Source organism: Drosophila rhopaloa, unplaced genomic scaffold (assembly GCF_018152115.1).
Source record: "Drosophila rhopaloa isolate 14029-0021.01 unplaced genomic scaffold, ASM1815211v1 contig_115, whole genome shotgun sequence".
Lineage (NCBI taxonomy): Eukaryota > Metazoa > Arthropoda > Insecta > Diptera > Drosophilidae > Drosophila > Drosophila rhopaloa.
In genome coordinates, this window is record NW_025334990.1 from 19,744,580 (window position 1) to 19,761,572 (window position 16,993).

Consider the following 16,993-nt stretch of genomic DNA (forward strand, 5'->3'; position numbering starts at 1 on the left):
GGCGTCTGGGGCCCGTCTCTGGCCTGGCCGACGTGTGTTGGAGTCGAGCTGCTGGAGCTGCCGATGGGCAATAGTCGAACGATCGGCGTCTGCTGGTCCGCTTAGCATGCGCAGGCGCTACCGTTTTCTTGGCCAGTTATATTTTGGCCATTAGCACGTACGGAGTTGCGACTGCGCCTTGTCTGCGACAAGTGAAAAAAACCCATCAATGCTAGTAAACGCAACTCAACTTTATAGAAACTAAAATTGAAGTTTATGTTTAACACACTTTCGTCGGGTTTTTGCACGAAAACGAAAGTTGCGTGTCTCAGTTGAGTTTATTACTTGGTGTTTACGAATAACAGTACTGAACAAAGAAGGAAAAGCAGAAGAATAAGCCGATCGCAGTAACGAAATACCTTTAACATATTTAAAGACGACCGAAAGACAAAAGCGTGTGAAATCACCGACTACAAAGCGGGTCAATAGCAACCTTCGTTTCAATTACGTTTCCTGATCTGATCGTCGTGCCAAGATGCCAGCGGCCAGCTCACATCCACGTCTGTTCTTCTATTTACTATGTGCTGCCTCACTCCTAGCCGTTTCGAAATCAGACACCGGTAGTACAAAGAACTCTTACTTTATGTCTTACTTCTACTATTTAGTTATTAACTTTATTAATCCTTTTGCCATGCCGATATTTTATCGTTTCGTAAAAGTTTGCCTTACGTAAAACAATGTACAGAATACGAAGTAGCTGTATGCTCTCTCGATGGATACATAGTTCATAAGCTTGTAAATATTTTAAGGCTTAAGATAACGAATTTTGATGAAAAATGGTTTCCCAGAATACTAATCCACGTTATGTTGTAAAATCAAATTGTGATAATCGTTATGAGGCTCTGTGTTATTTAAATGATACAATAAAAAACGTTACTTTGTATCATTATGTGTGACGGTTTTTTATTTATTTTACATGTATATATTTTTTCGTACTATTTATTGCGCTTCAAAAACTGGTTTGGTATTAATAATAAAAATATTGGGTTTTTGACACTATAATTATGTAACTAAGAAATATTACTTTAAAAATGTAATAATTTAAAAAGGTGAAAAAAGACTTTAAGCAAAGTTTCATCTTAATAGCTTTAAAACTGGAAGACTGATTTGTATCACTACACACTTTTAAAAAGACTTTGAAATTGATACACATTGTTTCGGACTCTCTACAAAAACTCTCTGCTGTCCATGATCTTGACCACTTAACGCACAATATAACGAACTCGTTGGTTCCGTTGGTTTCATTGACATCAAATTTGGCTCGAATCTTCAGTTCAGATAACTCGTTTTTGCACTCAAGGTTAATAGTTGAAACTGTTAGACGCTCGCTGTGACTCTTGGGTTGCCGGCTACGTCAGTTGGCTTGATGCGGAACTGTTTAACATAATACGCGGAAGTTCGATGTGACTGATGGTGCAAAAATTTGTTTGTTTATATTTTTTATACTTTTTCTTTGGTCAGTAAAACATTGACAGACTTGAGCTACTAATCTCGATTTAAGAAAAAGCATTCAAAGAATTGGAATATTACATTTAAGCAACATATAAATAAAAATATCTCGGGTCAATAGATGTTTGAAAACGAAATAGGTTTTGATTCTCGTAGTACAAATACAACCACCAACGGAAGATTTGGCGTACGACGCTGCTTTGCAGCTTGGCTTACTGAACCATCGACTTAACCTACTCAGTCTCGAGGAAGAGTCCAGGCAACTCAGCTTACCAAACGTAACACTAGGTAGTCTGGTCAACCGCATACCCTGTAGTTGTGACACTGGGCTGTGCAAATGCTGTGCCGGTAAGTTAGCCTAATGTTTAGCAATATCATCTGAAACGAACTCAATCTTATTTAGGTTTCCTTTCGGTTATTGGCATGAACAGTTGCACAGAAGTCGCGTATCGTCCTGATGAGTTTTCTTTTGAGTTGCGCATGCGGGTTAATAACAACATTTGGTTCCGGCAAAAGGTCTCCGGCCAGAATCCACCTCCTTTCTGCTTCAGGCCGCCACGTTTTAACTTTGCCAAGGCCTGTATCCAGTTTCATGATATCTGGTTTGTCGGGCGTAATATGCACGTCTGCATGTACATGTCTGGGGAGTTTCAGGGGTTTGAGTTGTTTGAGAGGTAAGATCTACGTCTGTGTGAGTCGAGGCCACCAAATATAAAACATCTTCTGGTCAATTTCAGAAACTTTGATTGTCTTTTGTTTGGTGATCACGGAGTTAAAATCGTACCCCCAGAACAAGGCTACCCGGTTAGACCGAACGACGTCGACATTGATGATGGAGACGATGAGATCGAGGAGTACGATGAGAACGTAGTCCGGAGTTTAGCAGAGAAGATGGTCGGTTAATATTTTCTGATGCTTAGATGTACTTATTTATTTCCAAAATAACCACTAATTACGATAATGTAATCTAAACAGAACCCTTGTATAATTTATAATGCTTTGAATAACGATCATCTTGTTTGCAACATCACTCGAATGAGAAATCCCACCTGTTGCATTTCGCTCGTCCAAAACTGAAGTGCGAAAACTGCAAAATGACGTGCTCCATTCCTCGCCTGTCCTGATCCATCCCTGCCAATGGCACTTGCAGCCAGCCCATTGAAACACAAAAAAGGGGAAATCAACACAACCAACAATTTGTAAAGGATAATGCAACCTTAGGCTGCGTCTGCACCGCATGTGCAACACCTTGCGGAGCGAGGAGGGGGCAGGACTTTGCATTGAAATGCATATGCACAAGCACGTTGACTGTTGCACTTCGTTTGACTCGCAGTTGACTGTAATAAAGGACTTTTAGGCTGCAAGGATGCAGTCCGCAGTGGTAGCTGCAGCAACAGGACAACCGACAGCCCTGCGTCAAGAGGAGGAGTAGAGTATTATTTCGCACTTGACTGCTCTGAATGCGAGTCAAGTGGGGTGCAATAAAAGCGTATTTTCACGGCTTATGAGAACCTGGGCTGGTCTGATGCATGCAGTTGCTGTGCAAATAAAAGGCGATACAAGTGGAACAGACACGTTAACATTGCATCTCAAGTACTTAAGTACCATATTAGGACTTTTCATTATTCGCTTTTTGATTAGCTTTAACTGGTCATTTATTGTTAAGCCTTCAAGTAGTTAAAAAGGCAGTAATTTAAAATCTATTTAAATAACAATAAAGTAACCCCTGGTCAATGCATAAAAGGTGTGACCCTTAAGCTGACCAAAAAGCCCCTCCAAGGGAATAGTCCTCATTTAAAATGCAAATGTGAGTGAGTGCTCATAAAATGCATTTAGCGCTTGTAATTGAATTGTTTACACAGCACACACGCGACAGCCAAACATGAAACTGACCATTCCACTGGCCAGGACAACCAGACACTGACCCAGAGGGGAAGTTCACAAGGGGAGGGGGCCGGACTGGCTGGACAGGACGACCCTCTTTATTCACTGCTGATTGTTCGTTACCCGGCGCAACAGGTATGAACTCAAATCACTTAGGGCATTGGTCAGTTGATGCGATTTTCTGCGATACCGCCTTTTCTTCGGTGTTGCGCCATTCCCTGAGGTCAATTATGTTATTTCCGGTTTCATGTGGTCAACAGGGGAAAAATATTTATATTACCCCAAGCAGTAAACCGGATTGAATGTTACTTATTCTGCCCCTCGATCAGATTATAAATAATACAGAATGGTAATTGAATAGGACACGATTCCGGGCTGTTTTCAGGCAGTGTCTATCAGGGGTGTTGAATCCAGCGAAATAATTGATGAATACACACACATATTATGCCTGGGAAGGAAAATTATTTTCTTCAAGTTAAATTTTAGACTTTTTCTTCTTTGCACGACGAAAAGAAAAAATTGAAAGCAGAATTTAAAAACTACCCCCAAAAGTAATTAAAACACTCGGTCGTTTGCCCCAGACGAAGACGGTGGCTGCCTCCACCTATAAACGAATGTTAATCAAAGCAGAACATAGAAAAATACGTAAAGTCTGCATGGACAGAGACCCTGTCCTTGGGGTTTAATTTCTTTTACATTTTTGAATTTGGCTTACAGCAAATGTGGGTGGGAAACTGGACGCTTTGAGTTCTTAAAGGATGACGCGGGAAAAAGCAGTGTTAACCGACAGAGATTTTATTTTTATTATATTACTATGCAGATATACCGAAAATTTATATGTGAATTTATCATTCCCGATCGACAGAGTTTTTGAACGAATTTGCTATTCTTTAGCCTCGCTGTCATGAGTGTGGCAGTGTGGGGGTGTTCGAAAGTGCCGGCATTTGAATACATACATATGTAATTTATGTGACTGCATATATTTACATTTATTACATTTAATTTTCTTTAATTTAATAATAACTTCAACATGCGCTGTCAAAATGAATACATCCTTGATGTATTAATGTGTTTGTGCTGTGCCAGAAGATTTTAGGAATATTGCAGTAACAAGCTAACTTCGGGCGGAGCCGAATATACCCTTGCAGAATATTCTGTAAATTATATTCTCCAAAATTATTCATATGATGCACTATTAACACTCAAAAAAAATCCCAACTTCATAACTTATAAGCACCAAAGTTATGGCATTTTCAATCGTTCAGTTATATGGCAGCTATAGGATATAGTCGGCCGAACCCGGCCGTTCCGACTTATATACTGCGTGCAAAGGAATGAAGGGTGTCTTCAAAGTTTCTATTCGATATCTTTAAAACTGAGAGACTAGTTTGCTTAGAAACAGACAGACGGGCAGACGGACATGCGTTTATCAACTCAGGAGGTGATCCTGATCAAGAATATATATACTTTATAGGGTCGGAGATGTCTCCTTCACTGCGTTGCACACTTTTGACCAAAATTATAATACCCTCAGCAAGGGTATAAAAATCCAATAGGAACATGGTAGGGATATGGTAGAGGCAAGTTCTATATGGTAAACAGTATTTTCAGTCTATATCTATCAACAAACATTTCACAATTCGAACCATTATTTTATTTTATAACCCCCAAACCCGCATTATGATCTGTAAATATTTTTAGATTCACAAGAAGCGATCATTCAATAAGATTGTTAATCTGGCAAATAGTAAGTCATTAGACTATTGAGTATATGTCAATTTTACACAGATAGAACCTTTAAAACTGTACGCTTAGAATCAGCAAGGAATCTTTTCACGGCAATAGCTACAGAGGAGTTAGGATACGCAAAATAAAATCGAAAGGATACACACACAACCACGAGAGCCACGACAACGACAAAGTACATACACAGACACGAAGTCCCTTACATAAACGCGATTTTCATGCGTGATGAGCGGGAAATTTCCCCTTTCTGGCTGTAAATAAGCGTCTACATAAGAAAATACGCGAAGGCTTCCAGTTTTTGGGGTGGTAATGCTTCCAAAGGGTTAAAATCTGTGCCTTTCGAAAAGCAGAAACATGCGTGAGCTGATGGTACGTGTGTGTCTGTATTTAAAGGCGTTGCCAGCCTGTCGCTATAATTATTTAGGAAGCCAAAGAAGAAGGCGAAACAAAGTCATTTACATAACTAACGAAGTGGGTGAACAGAGCGATGAAGGAATCGCGGATGGGGGGGTTTTTTAGCTAAACAAAAGAGCGGGGAAGCTGGACGTTTGGCGCGTGCTTGCGGCTTTTGTGGCCAAAAATGAAAATGGCCACCGACGCATCTTATATGTCATATGTTCTCAATCTCTAATATAAATATGCTAATTACTACTCCACAAAATTTTGTAAATAATTACAAAGCTAAGGGTTTATATATGTCAGCAAAGCAAACATATATAAAGGTTTTCAATTGTTGTATTCAGATTTGCGAAATAAACTAAACTAAAAGCAAGGGCAGGCAAAACACATTTAAAATCCTACGTGATTGATATAACAGAATGCAAATTAATTTTACTTTAATGGAGTAATTCCTAGAGCGCATAGTGACTAGTTTACCTATTGTGGTGTTTATCAAAACACATAAACATCTACATGTGCTTAAATCCGTAAAAAGCAGATGCCTTTATTTATTTTTGATTGCTTCTCACACTCAATCCTTTATCCATTTTTATTGCTATACATTTCAATTTAGTAAATATTTTCCATAACAATTGACGATCAAATTCAAATACTAATTTACAATTCATGTTCTTGTCAGCCTGGTCAAAGTCAAAAACAAAGTGGTGAAGGCTTGAACCACAAGTCGGGGAACTCACCGACCAAAGCCATATCCCACAGAAAATTCGCTGTTGGGTGTTCTAATACCAAATCCGGATCTTGGGACATTAGCATTTATACCCACGGTAGCACCTCCACCAAATGCACTGGCAATACTTCGAATTAGCTGATCGATGGATCCAAAAGCACTATCAGTCAGCAACGACAGAAGAAGAATTAGAACCTGCCAGATAGTCTTACAGTTAGAGTTATACAGATATATTTAATAAATCAATCTTACGAAAAGGCGAGTCATCCTGCAAGGTTTGTTCAAGTGCCGTCTTTATGATAGTTATACAAATGATAACAAATATTGTTAGAATTGCGTTTATATAGCAAAAACCTAAAAATTTTGCAAATTGTACGCAAATGTCATTCGTTCGTAAAATGGAAAGAGTTTTTTTATTCAAGGGAAACAGACACAAGGTTAATTAGAAAGTTTAATAGCTAAATAATATTTCCATAAAACTCATCTAGCTTATACATATATTCATTTCATAGAATATTGTAAACATTGATTTAAAATAACTATTTTTAGTTTTTATAGGTTTTGTGGCCAGGTATTGAACAGGACAGACTTGGACGTGTGTTACACCAAAAATGTACATTAATTGAGGTATATTTGTGTTATGGACGTGTGTTACACCAAAAATGTACATTAATTGAGGTATATTTGTGTTATGGATTGCTAAATCCGACTCTGGCCACAAAAATGTTCCACCAAGTCAGCCTTTTCTGAAAACTGACCAAAAATTTGAAAAAACGATAGACAATTTTATATTACGTGCATTATTAAAACTAGTAATATTACATTTGGACAACAATTTTGTGCTTAGAATTTAGAATCTTAGAATTTTTCCACTCCCCTTCTGCCCCCAAAATTATGAAAAATATAATATTGTGAGCAATTTTCTACGCAAACTAGTCCCTCAGTTTTAAAGCTTAAATCTGCTTGAAACATTCCCAAAAGTTGTCTTTCTGATGCCGGTGGTATATAAGTCGGAACGAGCCGGATCGGGCGACTATATCATATAGCTCCCACAGGAACAATCGGAAAAATAGTTCAAAAAAATTATAACTCTGTTGTTTTTAACTTTTTTTTGTTCTTTGAGATTTGGTAATATTTAAATATTATAGAATTATGGTTTTAATTAAATTAAAATCTGATAACAATGTACCACTGTATATTAAGTGGATCGCAGCTTATTTCGTGCAGTTACCTAAAAAAGGTAGCTGTCATAGAAACGATGGCAGAATGCAGCGTAAAATATATAGCTTCATTGTTTTTAGTATTATAGGCATAGGAATCGAAATGTAGTCGATTTGTAATATCTTTCTTGTTTCTTAATATCCTTTCTTGTTTCTTTTAAAATTGCATTGTCCACATTGTTGTGGAAAAAGTTCGAAAAAGCATTGTATTGCCTATTCCATACAGCGAAAAAATCCATGTTAGAAAAAGTGAGGCTACCTGGAAAAATTACATTTCCACCAATAGTGCGGAAAAGTGCAGATTAAGACTAACTGCTATGCATTCAGAATTGACAACGCTACAACATACACTTGGACGTACTTCAAAATAATGCAAAACTCCTTTCCAAAATCCTATCCAAAGTTGAAATTTGTATAAACACGCTTAATTTAAACAATTAATCATATTTAACATATAGTCCAAGCCTGGGAAATCCATATTTAAGAGTTGGTGCGTTCGTATTTTGAGTTGTATGTGAACAAATAAAAATCAAAGACCACAGCAAAATATTATGAAAACTTGGCAACAGCTGTTATGATAACATTTAAATAGTTAAATATTAACATTTTGAGTTTGAGGCATAATAGTGTTATGTTTTCTTAATACGTTGACACTAATTTTATTCCAATTGGAACCTTTTTGAAAAATGCCTATATGCCAGATAAAGTGCTCATTTACCCAATAGTGCAGCGATTCAAATAGTTTTCATTAACAAATTTTTCTTTTTAATGCGATGATATTAAATGATAAGTGCGACTATTGTGCGATTATTGGATATTGTGTTGGATATTAGTTAGTTATATTATTTTTTTTAATAATTCTGCTTTAAAATTCTTAAAATTGTATGGAAAGAAATGTTTGAAAGCCTAATAGTTGCAATATTTATAAAAGATTTTCGAAACCCATAATCCTTTACCTGTTATTGAGTTTCAAAAATAATACAAAATACATATTATTATCTTTTCATTTAGATTTACTTTCTCAAAACGTAACTTGGTAGAACATACGTCGGATTCGGAATCATCGCAGCTATAAAAACAAGGCCTCATTATTGTAAAGAAAAAACACAAGAAAACGATTAACATGGTATAAACTTTATTATCTGTTTGTTTTGATAAAACATAAATATTCTTAGCTTGTTTTTGATCAAAATTCGCTATAACTTTTCTCCTCTAAATAACTTCTTTTGTGGCAAGGAAATGCGTTTCTTTAAGCATAGGAACTGTAGCTCTTTTATAAGGTAATTTGAAATAGTTGTTTGTCATGTGATAATATTGTGACAACACATCTTAAAAGAATTAAACCGCAATCATTTTTAAGTAGCACTTTGAAATCGGATGTATGACAGAAAAAGTATGGGCTGGAAATGCACGTTATAAGACACCTTTCGATACCAAAATAAAAACCAAGAAGTATGCCACTTAAAGTTCGGGCTTGGTTTTAGCTCACTTTTCTGCAAAGCCATTTTTTGAAAATTTGGAAAGGGGCAACATCATAAAAAAGTATGAAAAATCGACCCCAAAATACAAAGCAAGCTGAAGACACAGATTTTTGGAGAATTGAACCACAATCATTTATAAGTTTCCCGCTTTGAATTCCGATGTCTGTAAGAAAAGTTACGGGCTTGGAAGTGCAGGATTTAGCTCACTTTTCTGCAAAGCTTTTTTTCGAAAATAAAGAAAAGGGTAATAGAGAAGGAAAGAAAAAGAAAGGAAAGCTAACTTCGGGCGGAGCCGAAGTTGATATACCCTTGCAGAATACTCTGTAAATTATATTCTCCAAAATTATTTATATGATGCTTTCTTAATACTCATAAAAAATCACAACTTCCTAACTTTACAAACACCAAATTTATGGCATTTCCGATCAATCAGTTATATGGCAGCTATAGGATATAGTCGGCCGATTCCGGCCGTTTCGACATACATATATACTGCGTGCAAAGGAAAGAAGGGTGTGTGCAAAGTTTCAATTCGATAGCTTTAAAACTGAGAGACTAGTTTGCGTAGAAACAGACAGACGGACAGACGGACATGGCTATATCAACTCAGGAGGTGATCCTGATCAAGAATATATATACTTTATAGGGTCGGAGATGTCTCCTTCACTCCGTTGCACACTTTTGACCAAAATTATAATACCCTCTGCAAGGGTATACAAATTTGAACGCAGATTTTTAATGAATCAAATCACAAGTCTTAAGAGGTATGCCACTTTGAAATCGGATAAAATTTGGTAAAGTTATAGACTCTCGAAGTCCAATTGGAAGTAACCTTTTTACAAGCCAGCGGAAACTTAGAAAAAACTAACATGAAAATGGGTCAAAAATTTGACTAACGTAAAAATGAAAATTTTGAAAGCAGATTTTTAGAGAACCCAATTACGAGTCTTTAGAGGTATGCCACTTTGGGATCGGCTTAAGTTTGGCAAAGTTATGGACTTTCGATGTCCAATTTTGGGTCATCATTAAACAAGTCATCGGAAAATAAGAAATAACTAACATGAAAATGGGTCCAAAATTTGACTATCGTTAAATTGAAAATTTTGAATGCAGATTTTTAGAGAATCCAATTACGAGTCTTTAGAGGTATGCCACTTTGGAATCGGCTTAAGTTTGGCAAAGTTATGGACTTTCGATGTCCAATTTTGGGTCAACGTTAAACAAGTCATCGGAAAATAAGAAATAACTAACATGAAAATGGGTCAAAAATTTGACTAACGTAAAAATGAAAATTTTGAAAGCAGATTTTTAGAGAACCCAATTACGAGTCTTTAGAGGTATGCCACTTTGGGATCGGCTTAAGTTTGGCAAAGTTATGGACTTTCGATGTCCAATTTTGGGTCATCATTAAACAAGTCATCGGAAAATAAGAAATAACTAACATGAAAATGGGTCAAAAATTTGACTATCGTTAAATTGAACATTTTTAATGCAGATTTTTAGAGAATCCAATTACGAGTCTTTAGAGGTATGCCACTTTGGAATCGATTCTAGTTTGGCAAAGTTATGGACTTTCGATGTCCAATTTTGGGTCATCATTAAACAAGTCATCGGAAAATAAGAAATAACTAACATGAAAATGGGTCCAAAATTTGATCATCGTTAAATTGAAAATTTTGAATGCAGATTTTTAGAGAATCCAATTACGAGTCTTTAGAGGTATGCCACTTTGGAATCGGCTTAAGTTTGGCAAAGTTATGGACTTTCGATGTCCAATCTTGGGTCATCATTAAACAAGTCATCGGAAAATAAGAAATAACTAACATGAAAATGGGTCCAAAATTTGACTATCGTTAAATTGAAAATTTTGAATGCAGATTTTTAGAGAATCCAATTACGAGTCTTTAGAGGTATGCCACTTTGGAATCGGCTTAAGTTTGGCAAAGTTATGGACTTTCGATGTCCAATCTTGGGTCATCATTAAACAAGTCATCGGAAAATAAGAAATAACTAACATAAAAATGGGTCAAAAATTTGTCTATCGTTAAATTGAAAATTTTGAATGCAGATTTTTAGAGAATCCAATTACGAGTCTTTAGAGGTATGCCACTTTGGAATCGGCTTAAGTTTGGCATAGTTATGAACTTTCGATGTCCAATTTTGGGTCAACGTTAAACAAGTCATCGGAAAATAAGAAATAACTAACATGAAAATGGGTCAAACATTTGACTATTGTTAAATTGAAAATTTTTAATGCAGATTTTTAGAGAATCCAATTACGAGTCTATAGAGGTATGCCACTTTGAATTCGGCTTAAGTTTGGCAAAGTTATGGACTTTCGATGTCCAAATTTGGGTCATCATTAAACAAGTCATCGGAAAATAAGAAATAACTAACATGAAAATGGGTCCAAAATTTGACTATCGTTAAATTGAAAATTTTGAATGCAGATTTTTAGAGAATCCAATTACGAGTCTTTAGAGGTATGCCACTTTGGAATCGGCTTAAGTTTGGCAAAGTTATGGACTTTCGATGTCCAATCTTGGGTCATCATTAAACAAGTCATCGGAAAATAAGAAATAACTAACATGAAAATGGGTCCAAAATTTGACTATCGTTAAATTGAAAATTTTGAATGCAGATTTTTAGAGAATCCAATTACGAGTCTTTAGAGGTATGCCACTTTGGAATCGGCTTAAGTTTGGCAAAGTTATGGACTTTCGATGTCCAATCTTGGGTCATCATTAAACAAGTCATCGGAAAATAAGAAATAACTAACATAAAAATGGGTCAAAAATTTGTCTATCGTTAAATTGAAAATTTTGAATGCAGATTTTTAGAGAATCCAATTACGAGTCTTTAGAGGTATGCCACTTTGGAATCGGCTTAAGTTTGGCATAGTTATGAACTTTCGATGTCCAATTTTGGGTCAACGTTAAACAAGTCATCGGAAAATAAGAAATAACTAACATGAAAATGGGTCAAAAATTTGACTATTGTTAAATTGAAAATTTTGAATGCAGATTTTTAGAGAATCCAATTACGAGTCTATAGAGGTATGCCACTTTGGAATCGGCTTAAGTTTGGCAAAGTTATGGACTTTCGATGTCCAAATTTGGGTCATCATTAAACAAGTCATCGGAAAATAAGAAATAACTAACATGAAAATGGGTCCAAAATTTGACTATCGTTAAATTGAAAATTTTGAATGCAGATTTTTAGAGAATCCAATTACGAGTCTTTAGAGGTATGCCACTTTGGAATCGGCTTAAGTTTGGCATAGTTATGAACTTTCGATGTCCAATTTTGGGTCATCATTAAACAAGTCATCGGAAAATAAGAAATAACTAACATAAAAATGGGTCTAAAATTTGACTATCGTTAAATTGAACACTTTTAATGCAGATTTTTAGAGAATCCAATTACGAGTCTTTAGAGGTATGCCACTTTGGAATCGATTCTAGTTTGGCAAAGTTATGGACTTTCGATGTCCAAATTTGGGTCAACGTTAAACAAGTCATCGGAAAATAAGAAATAACTAACATGAAAATGGGTCAAAAATTTGTCTATCGTTAAATTGAAAATTTTGAATGCAGATTTTTAGAGAATCTAATTACGAGTCTTTAGAGGTATGCCACTTTGGAATCGGCTTAAGTTTGGCAAAGTTATGGACTTTCGATGTCCAATCTTGGGTCATCATTAAACAAGTCATCGGAAAATAAGAAATAACTAACATAAAAATGGGTCAAAAATTTGTCTATCGTTAAATTGAAAGTTTTGAATGCAGATTTTTAGAGAATCCAATTACGAGTCTTTAGAGGTATGCCACTTTGGAATCGGCTTAAGTTTGGCAAAGTTATGGACTTTCGATGTCCAATTTTGGGTCATCATTAAACAAGTCATCGGAAAATAAGAAATAACTAACATGAAAATGGGTCAAAAATTTGTCTATCGTTAAATTGAAAATTTTGAATGCAGATTTTTAGAGAATCCAATTACGAGTCTTTAGAGGTATGCCACTTTGGAATCGGCTTAAGTTTGGCAAAGTTATGGACTTTCGATGTCCAATTTTGGGTCATCGTTAAACAAGTCATCGGAAAATTAGAAATAACTAACATGAAAATGGGTCAAAAATTTGACTATCGTTAAATTGAAAATTTTGAATGCAGATTTTTAGAGAATCCAATTACGAGTCTTTAGAGGTATGCCACTTTGGAATCGGCTTAAGTTTGGCAAAGTTATGGACTTTCGATGTCCAATTTTGGGTCATCATTAAACAAGTCATCGGAAAATAAGAAATAACTCCCATGAAAATGGGTCAAAAATTTGACTATCGTTAAATTGAACATTTTTAATGCAGATTTTTAGAGAATCCAATTACGAGTCTTTAGAGGTATGCCACTTTGGAATCGATTCTAGTTTGGCAAAGTTATGGACTTTCGATGTCCAATTTTGGGTCATAGTTATGAACTTTCGATGTCCAAAAATTTGTCTATCGTTAAATTGAAAATTTTGAATGCAGATTTTTAGAGAATCCAATTACGAGTCTTTAGAGGTATGCCACTTTGGAATCGGCTTAAGTTTGGCAAAGTTATGGACTTTCAATGTCCAATTTTGGGTCATCATTAAACAAGTCATCGGAAAATAAGAAATAACTAACATAAAAATGGGTCAAAAATTTGACTATCGTTAAATTGAACACTTTTAATGCAGATTTTTAGAGAATCCAATTACGAGTCTTTAGAGGTATGCCACTTTGGAATCGATTCTAGTTTGGCAAAGTTATGGACTTTCGATGTCCAATTTTGGGTCAACGTTAAACAAGTCATCGGAAAATAAGAAATAACTAACATGAAAATGGGTCCAAAATTTGACTATCGTTAAATTGAAAATTTTGAATGCAGATTTTTAGAGAATCCAATTACGAGTCTTTAGAGGCATGCCACTTTGGAATCGGCTTAAGTTTGGCAAAGTTATGGACTTTCGATGTCCAATTTTGGGTCATCATTAAACAAGTCATCGGAAAATAAGAAATAACTAACATGAAAATGGGTCCAAAATTTGACTATCGTTAAATTGAAAATTTTGAATGCAGATTTTTAGAGAATCCAATTACGAGTCTTTAGAGGTATGCCACTTTGGAATCGGCTTAAGTTTGGCAAAGTTATGGACTTTCGATGTCCAATTTTGGGTCATCGTTAAACAAGTCATCGGAAAATTAGAAATAACTAACATGAAAATGGGTCAAAAATTTGACTATTGTTAAATTGAAAATTTTGAATGCAGATTTTTAGAGAATCCAATTACGAGTCTATAGAGGTATGCCACTTTGGAATCGGCTTAAGTTTGGCAAAGTTATGGACTTTCGATGTCCAAATTTGGGTCATCATTAAACAAGTCATCGGAAAATAAGAAATAACTAACATGAAAATGGGTCCAAAATTTGACTATCGTTAAATTGAAAATTTTGAATGCAGATTTTTAGAGAATCCAATTACGAGTCTTTAGAGGTATGCCACTTTGGAATCGGCTTAAGTTTGGCATAGTTATGAACTTTCGATGTCCAATTTTGGGTCAACGTTAAACAAGTCATCGGAAAATAAGAAATAACTAACATGAAAATGGGTCAAAAATTTGACTATCGTTAAATTGAACATTTTTAATGCAGATTTTTAGAGAATCCAATTACGAGTCTTTAGAGGTATGCCACTTTGGAATCGGCTTAAGTTTGGCAAAGTTATGGACTTTCGATGTCCAATTTTGGGTCATCATTAAACAAGTCATCGGAAAATAAGAAATAACTCCCATGAAAATGGGTCAAAAATTTGACTATCGTTAAATTGAACATTTTTAATGCAGATTTTTAGAGAATCCAATTACGAGTCTTTAGAGGTATGCCACTTTGGAATCGATTCTAGTTTGGCAAAGTTATGGACTTTCGATGTCCAATTTTGGGTCATAGTTATGAACTTTCGATGTCCAAAAATTTGTCTATCGTTAAATTGAAAATTTTGAATGCAGATTTTTAGAGAATCCAATTACGAGTCTTTAGAGGTATGCCACTTTGGAATCGGCTTAAGTTTGGCAAAGTTATGGACTTTCAATGTCCAATTTTGGGTCATCATTAAACAAGTCATCGGAAAATAAGAAATAACTAACATAAAAATGGGTCAAAAATTTGACTATCGTTAAATTGAACACTTTTAATGCAGATTTTTAGAGAATCCAATTACGAGTCTTTAGAGGTATGCCACTTTGGAATCGATTCTAGTTTGGCAAAGTTATGGACTTTCGATGTCCAAATTTGGGTCAAAGTTAAACAAGTCAAATAAGAAATAACTAACATGAAAATGGGTCCAAAATTTGACTATCGTTAAATTGAAAATTTTGAATGCAGATTTTTAGAGAATCCAATTACGAGTCTTTAGAGGCATGCCACTTTGGAATCGGCTTAAGTTTGGCAAAGTTATGGACTTTCGATGTCCAATTTTGGGTCATCATTAAACAAGTCATCGGAAAATAAGAAATAACTAACATGAAAATGGGTCCAAAATTTGACTATCGTTAAATTGAAAATTTTGAATGCAGATTTTTAGAGAATCCAATTACGAGTCTTTAGAGGTATGCCACTTTGGAATCGGCTTAAGTTTGGCAAAGTTATGGACTTTCGATGTCCAATTTTGGGTCATCATTAAACAAGTCATCGGAAAATAAGAAATAACTAACATGAAAATGGGTCCAAAATTTGACTATCGTTAAATTGAAAATTTTGAACGCAGATTTTTAGAGAATCCAATTACGAGTCTTTAGAGGCATGCCACTTTGGAATCGGCTTAAGTTTGGCAAAGTTATGGACTTTCGATGTCCAATTTTGGGTCATCATTAAACAAGTCATCGGAAAATAAGAAATAACTAACATGAAAATGGGTCCAAAATTTGACTATCGTTAAATTGAAAATTTTGAATGCAGATTTTTAGAGAATCCAATTACGAGTCTTTAGAGGTATGCCGCTTTGGAATCGGCTTAAGTTTGGCAAAGTTATGGACTTTCAATGTCCAATTTTGGGTCATCATTAAACAAGTCATCGGAAAATAAGAAATAACTAACATAAAAATGGGTCAAAAATTTGACTATCGTTAAATTGAACACTTTTAATGCAGATTTTTAGAGAATCCAATTACGAGTCTTTAGAGGTATGCCACTTTGGAATCGATTCTAGTTTGGCAAAGTTATGGACTTTCGATGTCCAATTTTGGGTCAACGTTAAACAAGTCATCGGAAAATAAGAAATAACTAACATGAAAATGGGTCCAAAATTTGACTATCGTTAAATTGAAAATTTTGAATGCAGATTTTTAGAGAATCCAATTACGAGTCTTTAGAGGCATGCCACTTTGGAATCGGCTTAAGTTTGGCAAAGTTATGGACTTTCGATGTCCAACTTTGGGTCATCATTAAACAAGTCATCGGAAAATAAGAAATAACTAACATGAAAATGGGTCCAAAATTTGATCATCGTTAAATTCAAAATTTTGAATGCAGATTTTTAGAGAATCCAATTACGAGTCTTTAGAGGTATGCCACTTTGGAATCGGCGTAAGTTTGGCAAAGTTATGGACTTTCGATGTCCAATTTTGGGTCATCATTAAACAAGTCATCGGAAAATAAGAAATAACTAACATGAAAATGGATCCAAAATTTGATCATCGTTAAATTGAAAATTTTGAATGCAGATTTTTAGAGAATCCAATTACGAGTCATTAGAGGCATGCCACTTTGGAATCGGCTTAAGTTTGGCAAAGTTATGGACTTTCGATGTCCAATTTTGGGTCATCATTAAACAAGTCATCGGAAAATAAGAAATAACTAACATGAAAATGGGTCAAAAATTTGACTATCGTTAAATTGAACATTTTTAATGCAGATTTTTAGAGAATCAAATTACGAGTCTTTAGAGGCATGCCACTTTGGAATCGGCTTAAGTTTGGCAAAGTTATGGACTTTCGATGTCCAATTTTGGGTCATCATTAAACAAGTCATCGGAAAA

The 16,993-nt window shown here is 35.2% G+C and overlaps 2 protein-coding genes across 3 annotated transcripts; one reads left to right on the plus strand and one right to left on the minus strand.

Annotated features, from left to right (window-relative positions):
* The first annotated feature begins 107 nt into the window (after nt 1-107).
* On the plus strand, nt 108-3,206 carry LOC108043440. 2 transcript variants are annotated; one of them, XM_017122149.2, is made up of 5 exons: nt 108-599; nt 1,645-1,836; nt 1,892-2,162; nt 2,226-2,382; nt 2,464-3,206. In XM_017122149.2, exons 1-5 carry the CDS (start codon nt 515-517, stop codon nt 2,563-2,565), a joined length of 807 nt encoding a protein of 268 aa, XP_016977638.1. In that variant the 5' UTR covers nt 108-514; the 3' UTR covers nt 2,566-3,206. The 2 variants fall into 2 exon arrangements, with proteins under 2 accessions (XP_016977638.1, XP_016977639.1); XM_017122150.1 differs by lacking the exon at nt 108-599 and having other exon boundaries at nt 1,762-1,836; nt 1,920-2,162.
* A 2,830-nt stretch (nt 3,207-6,036) lies between these two features.
* On the minus strand, nt 6,037-6,562 carry LOC108043441. The gene is made up of 2 exons (XM_017122151.2): nt 6,497-6,562; nt 6,037-6,439 (listed from the first exon to the last, which is right to left on the minus strand). Exons 1-2 carry the CDS (start codon nt 6,509-6,511, stop codon nt 6,251-6,253), a joined length of 204 nt encoding a protein of 67 aa, XP_016977640.1. The 5' UTR covers nt 6,512-6,562; the 3' UTR covers nt 6,037-6,250.
* Nucleotides 6,563-16,993: the final 10,431 nt, after the last annotated feature.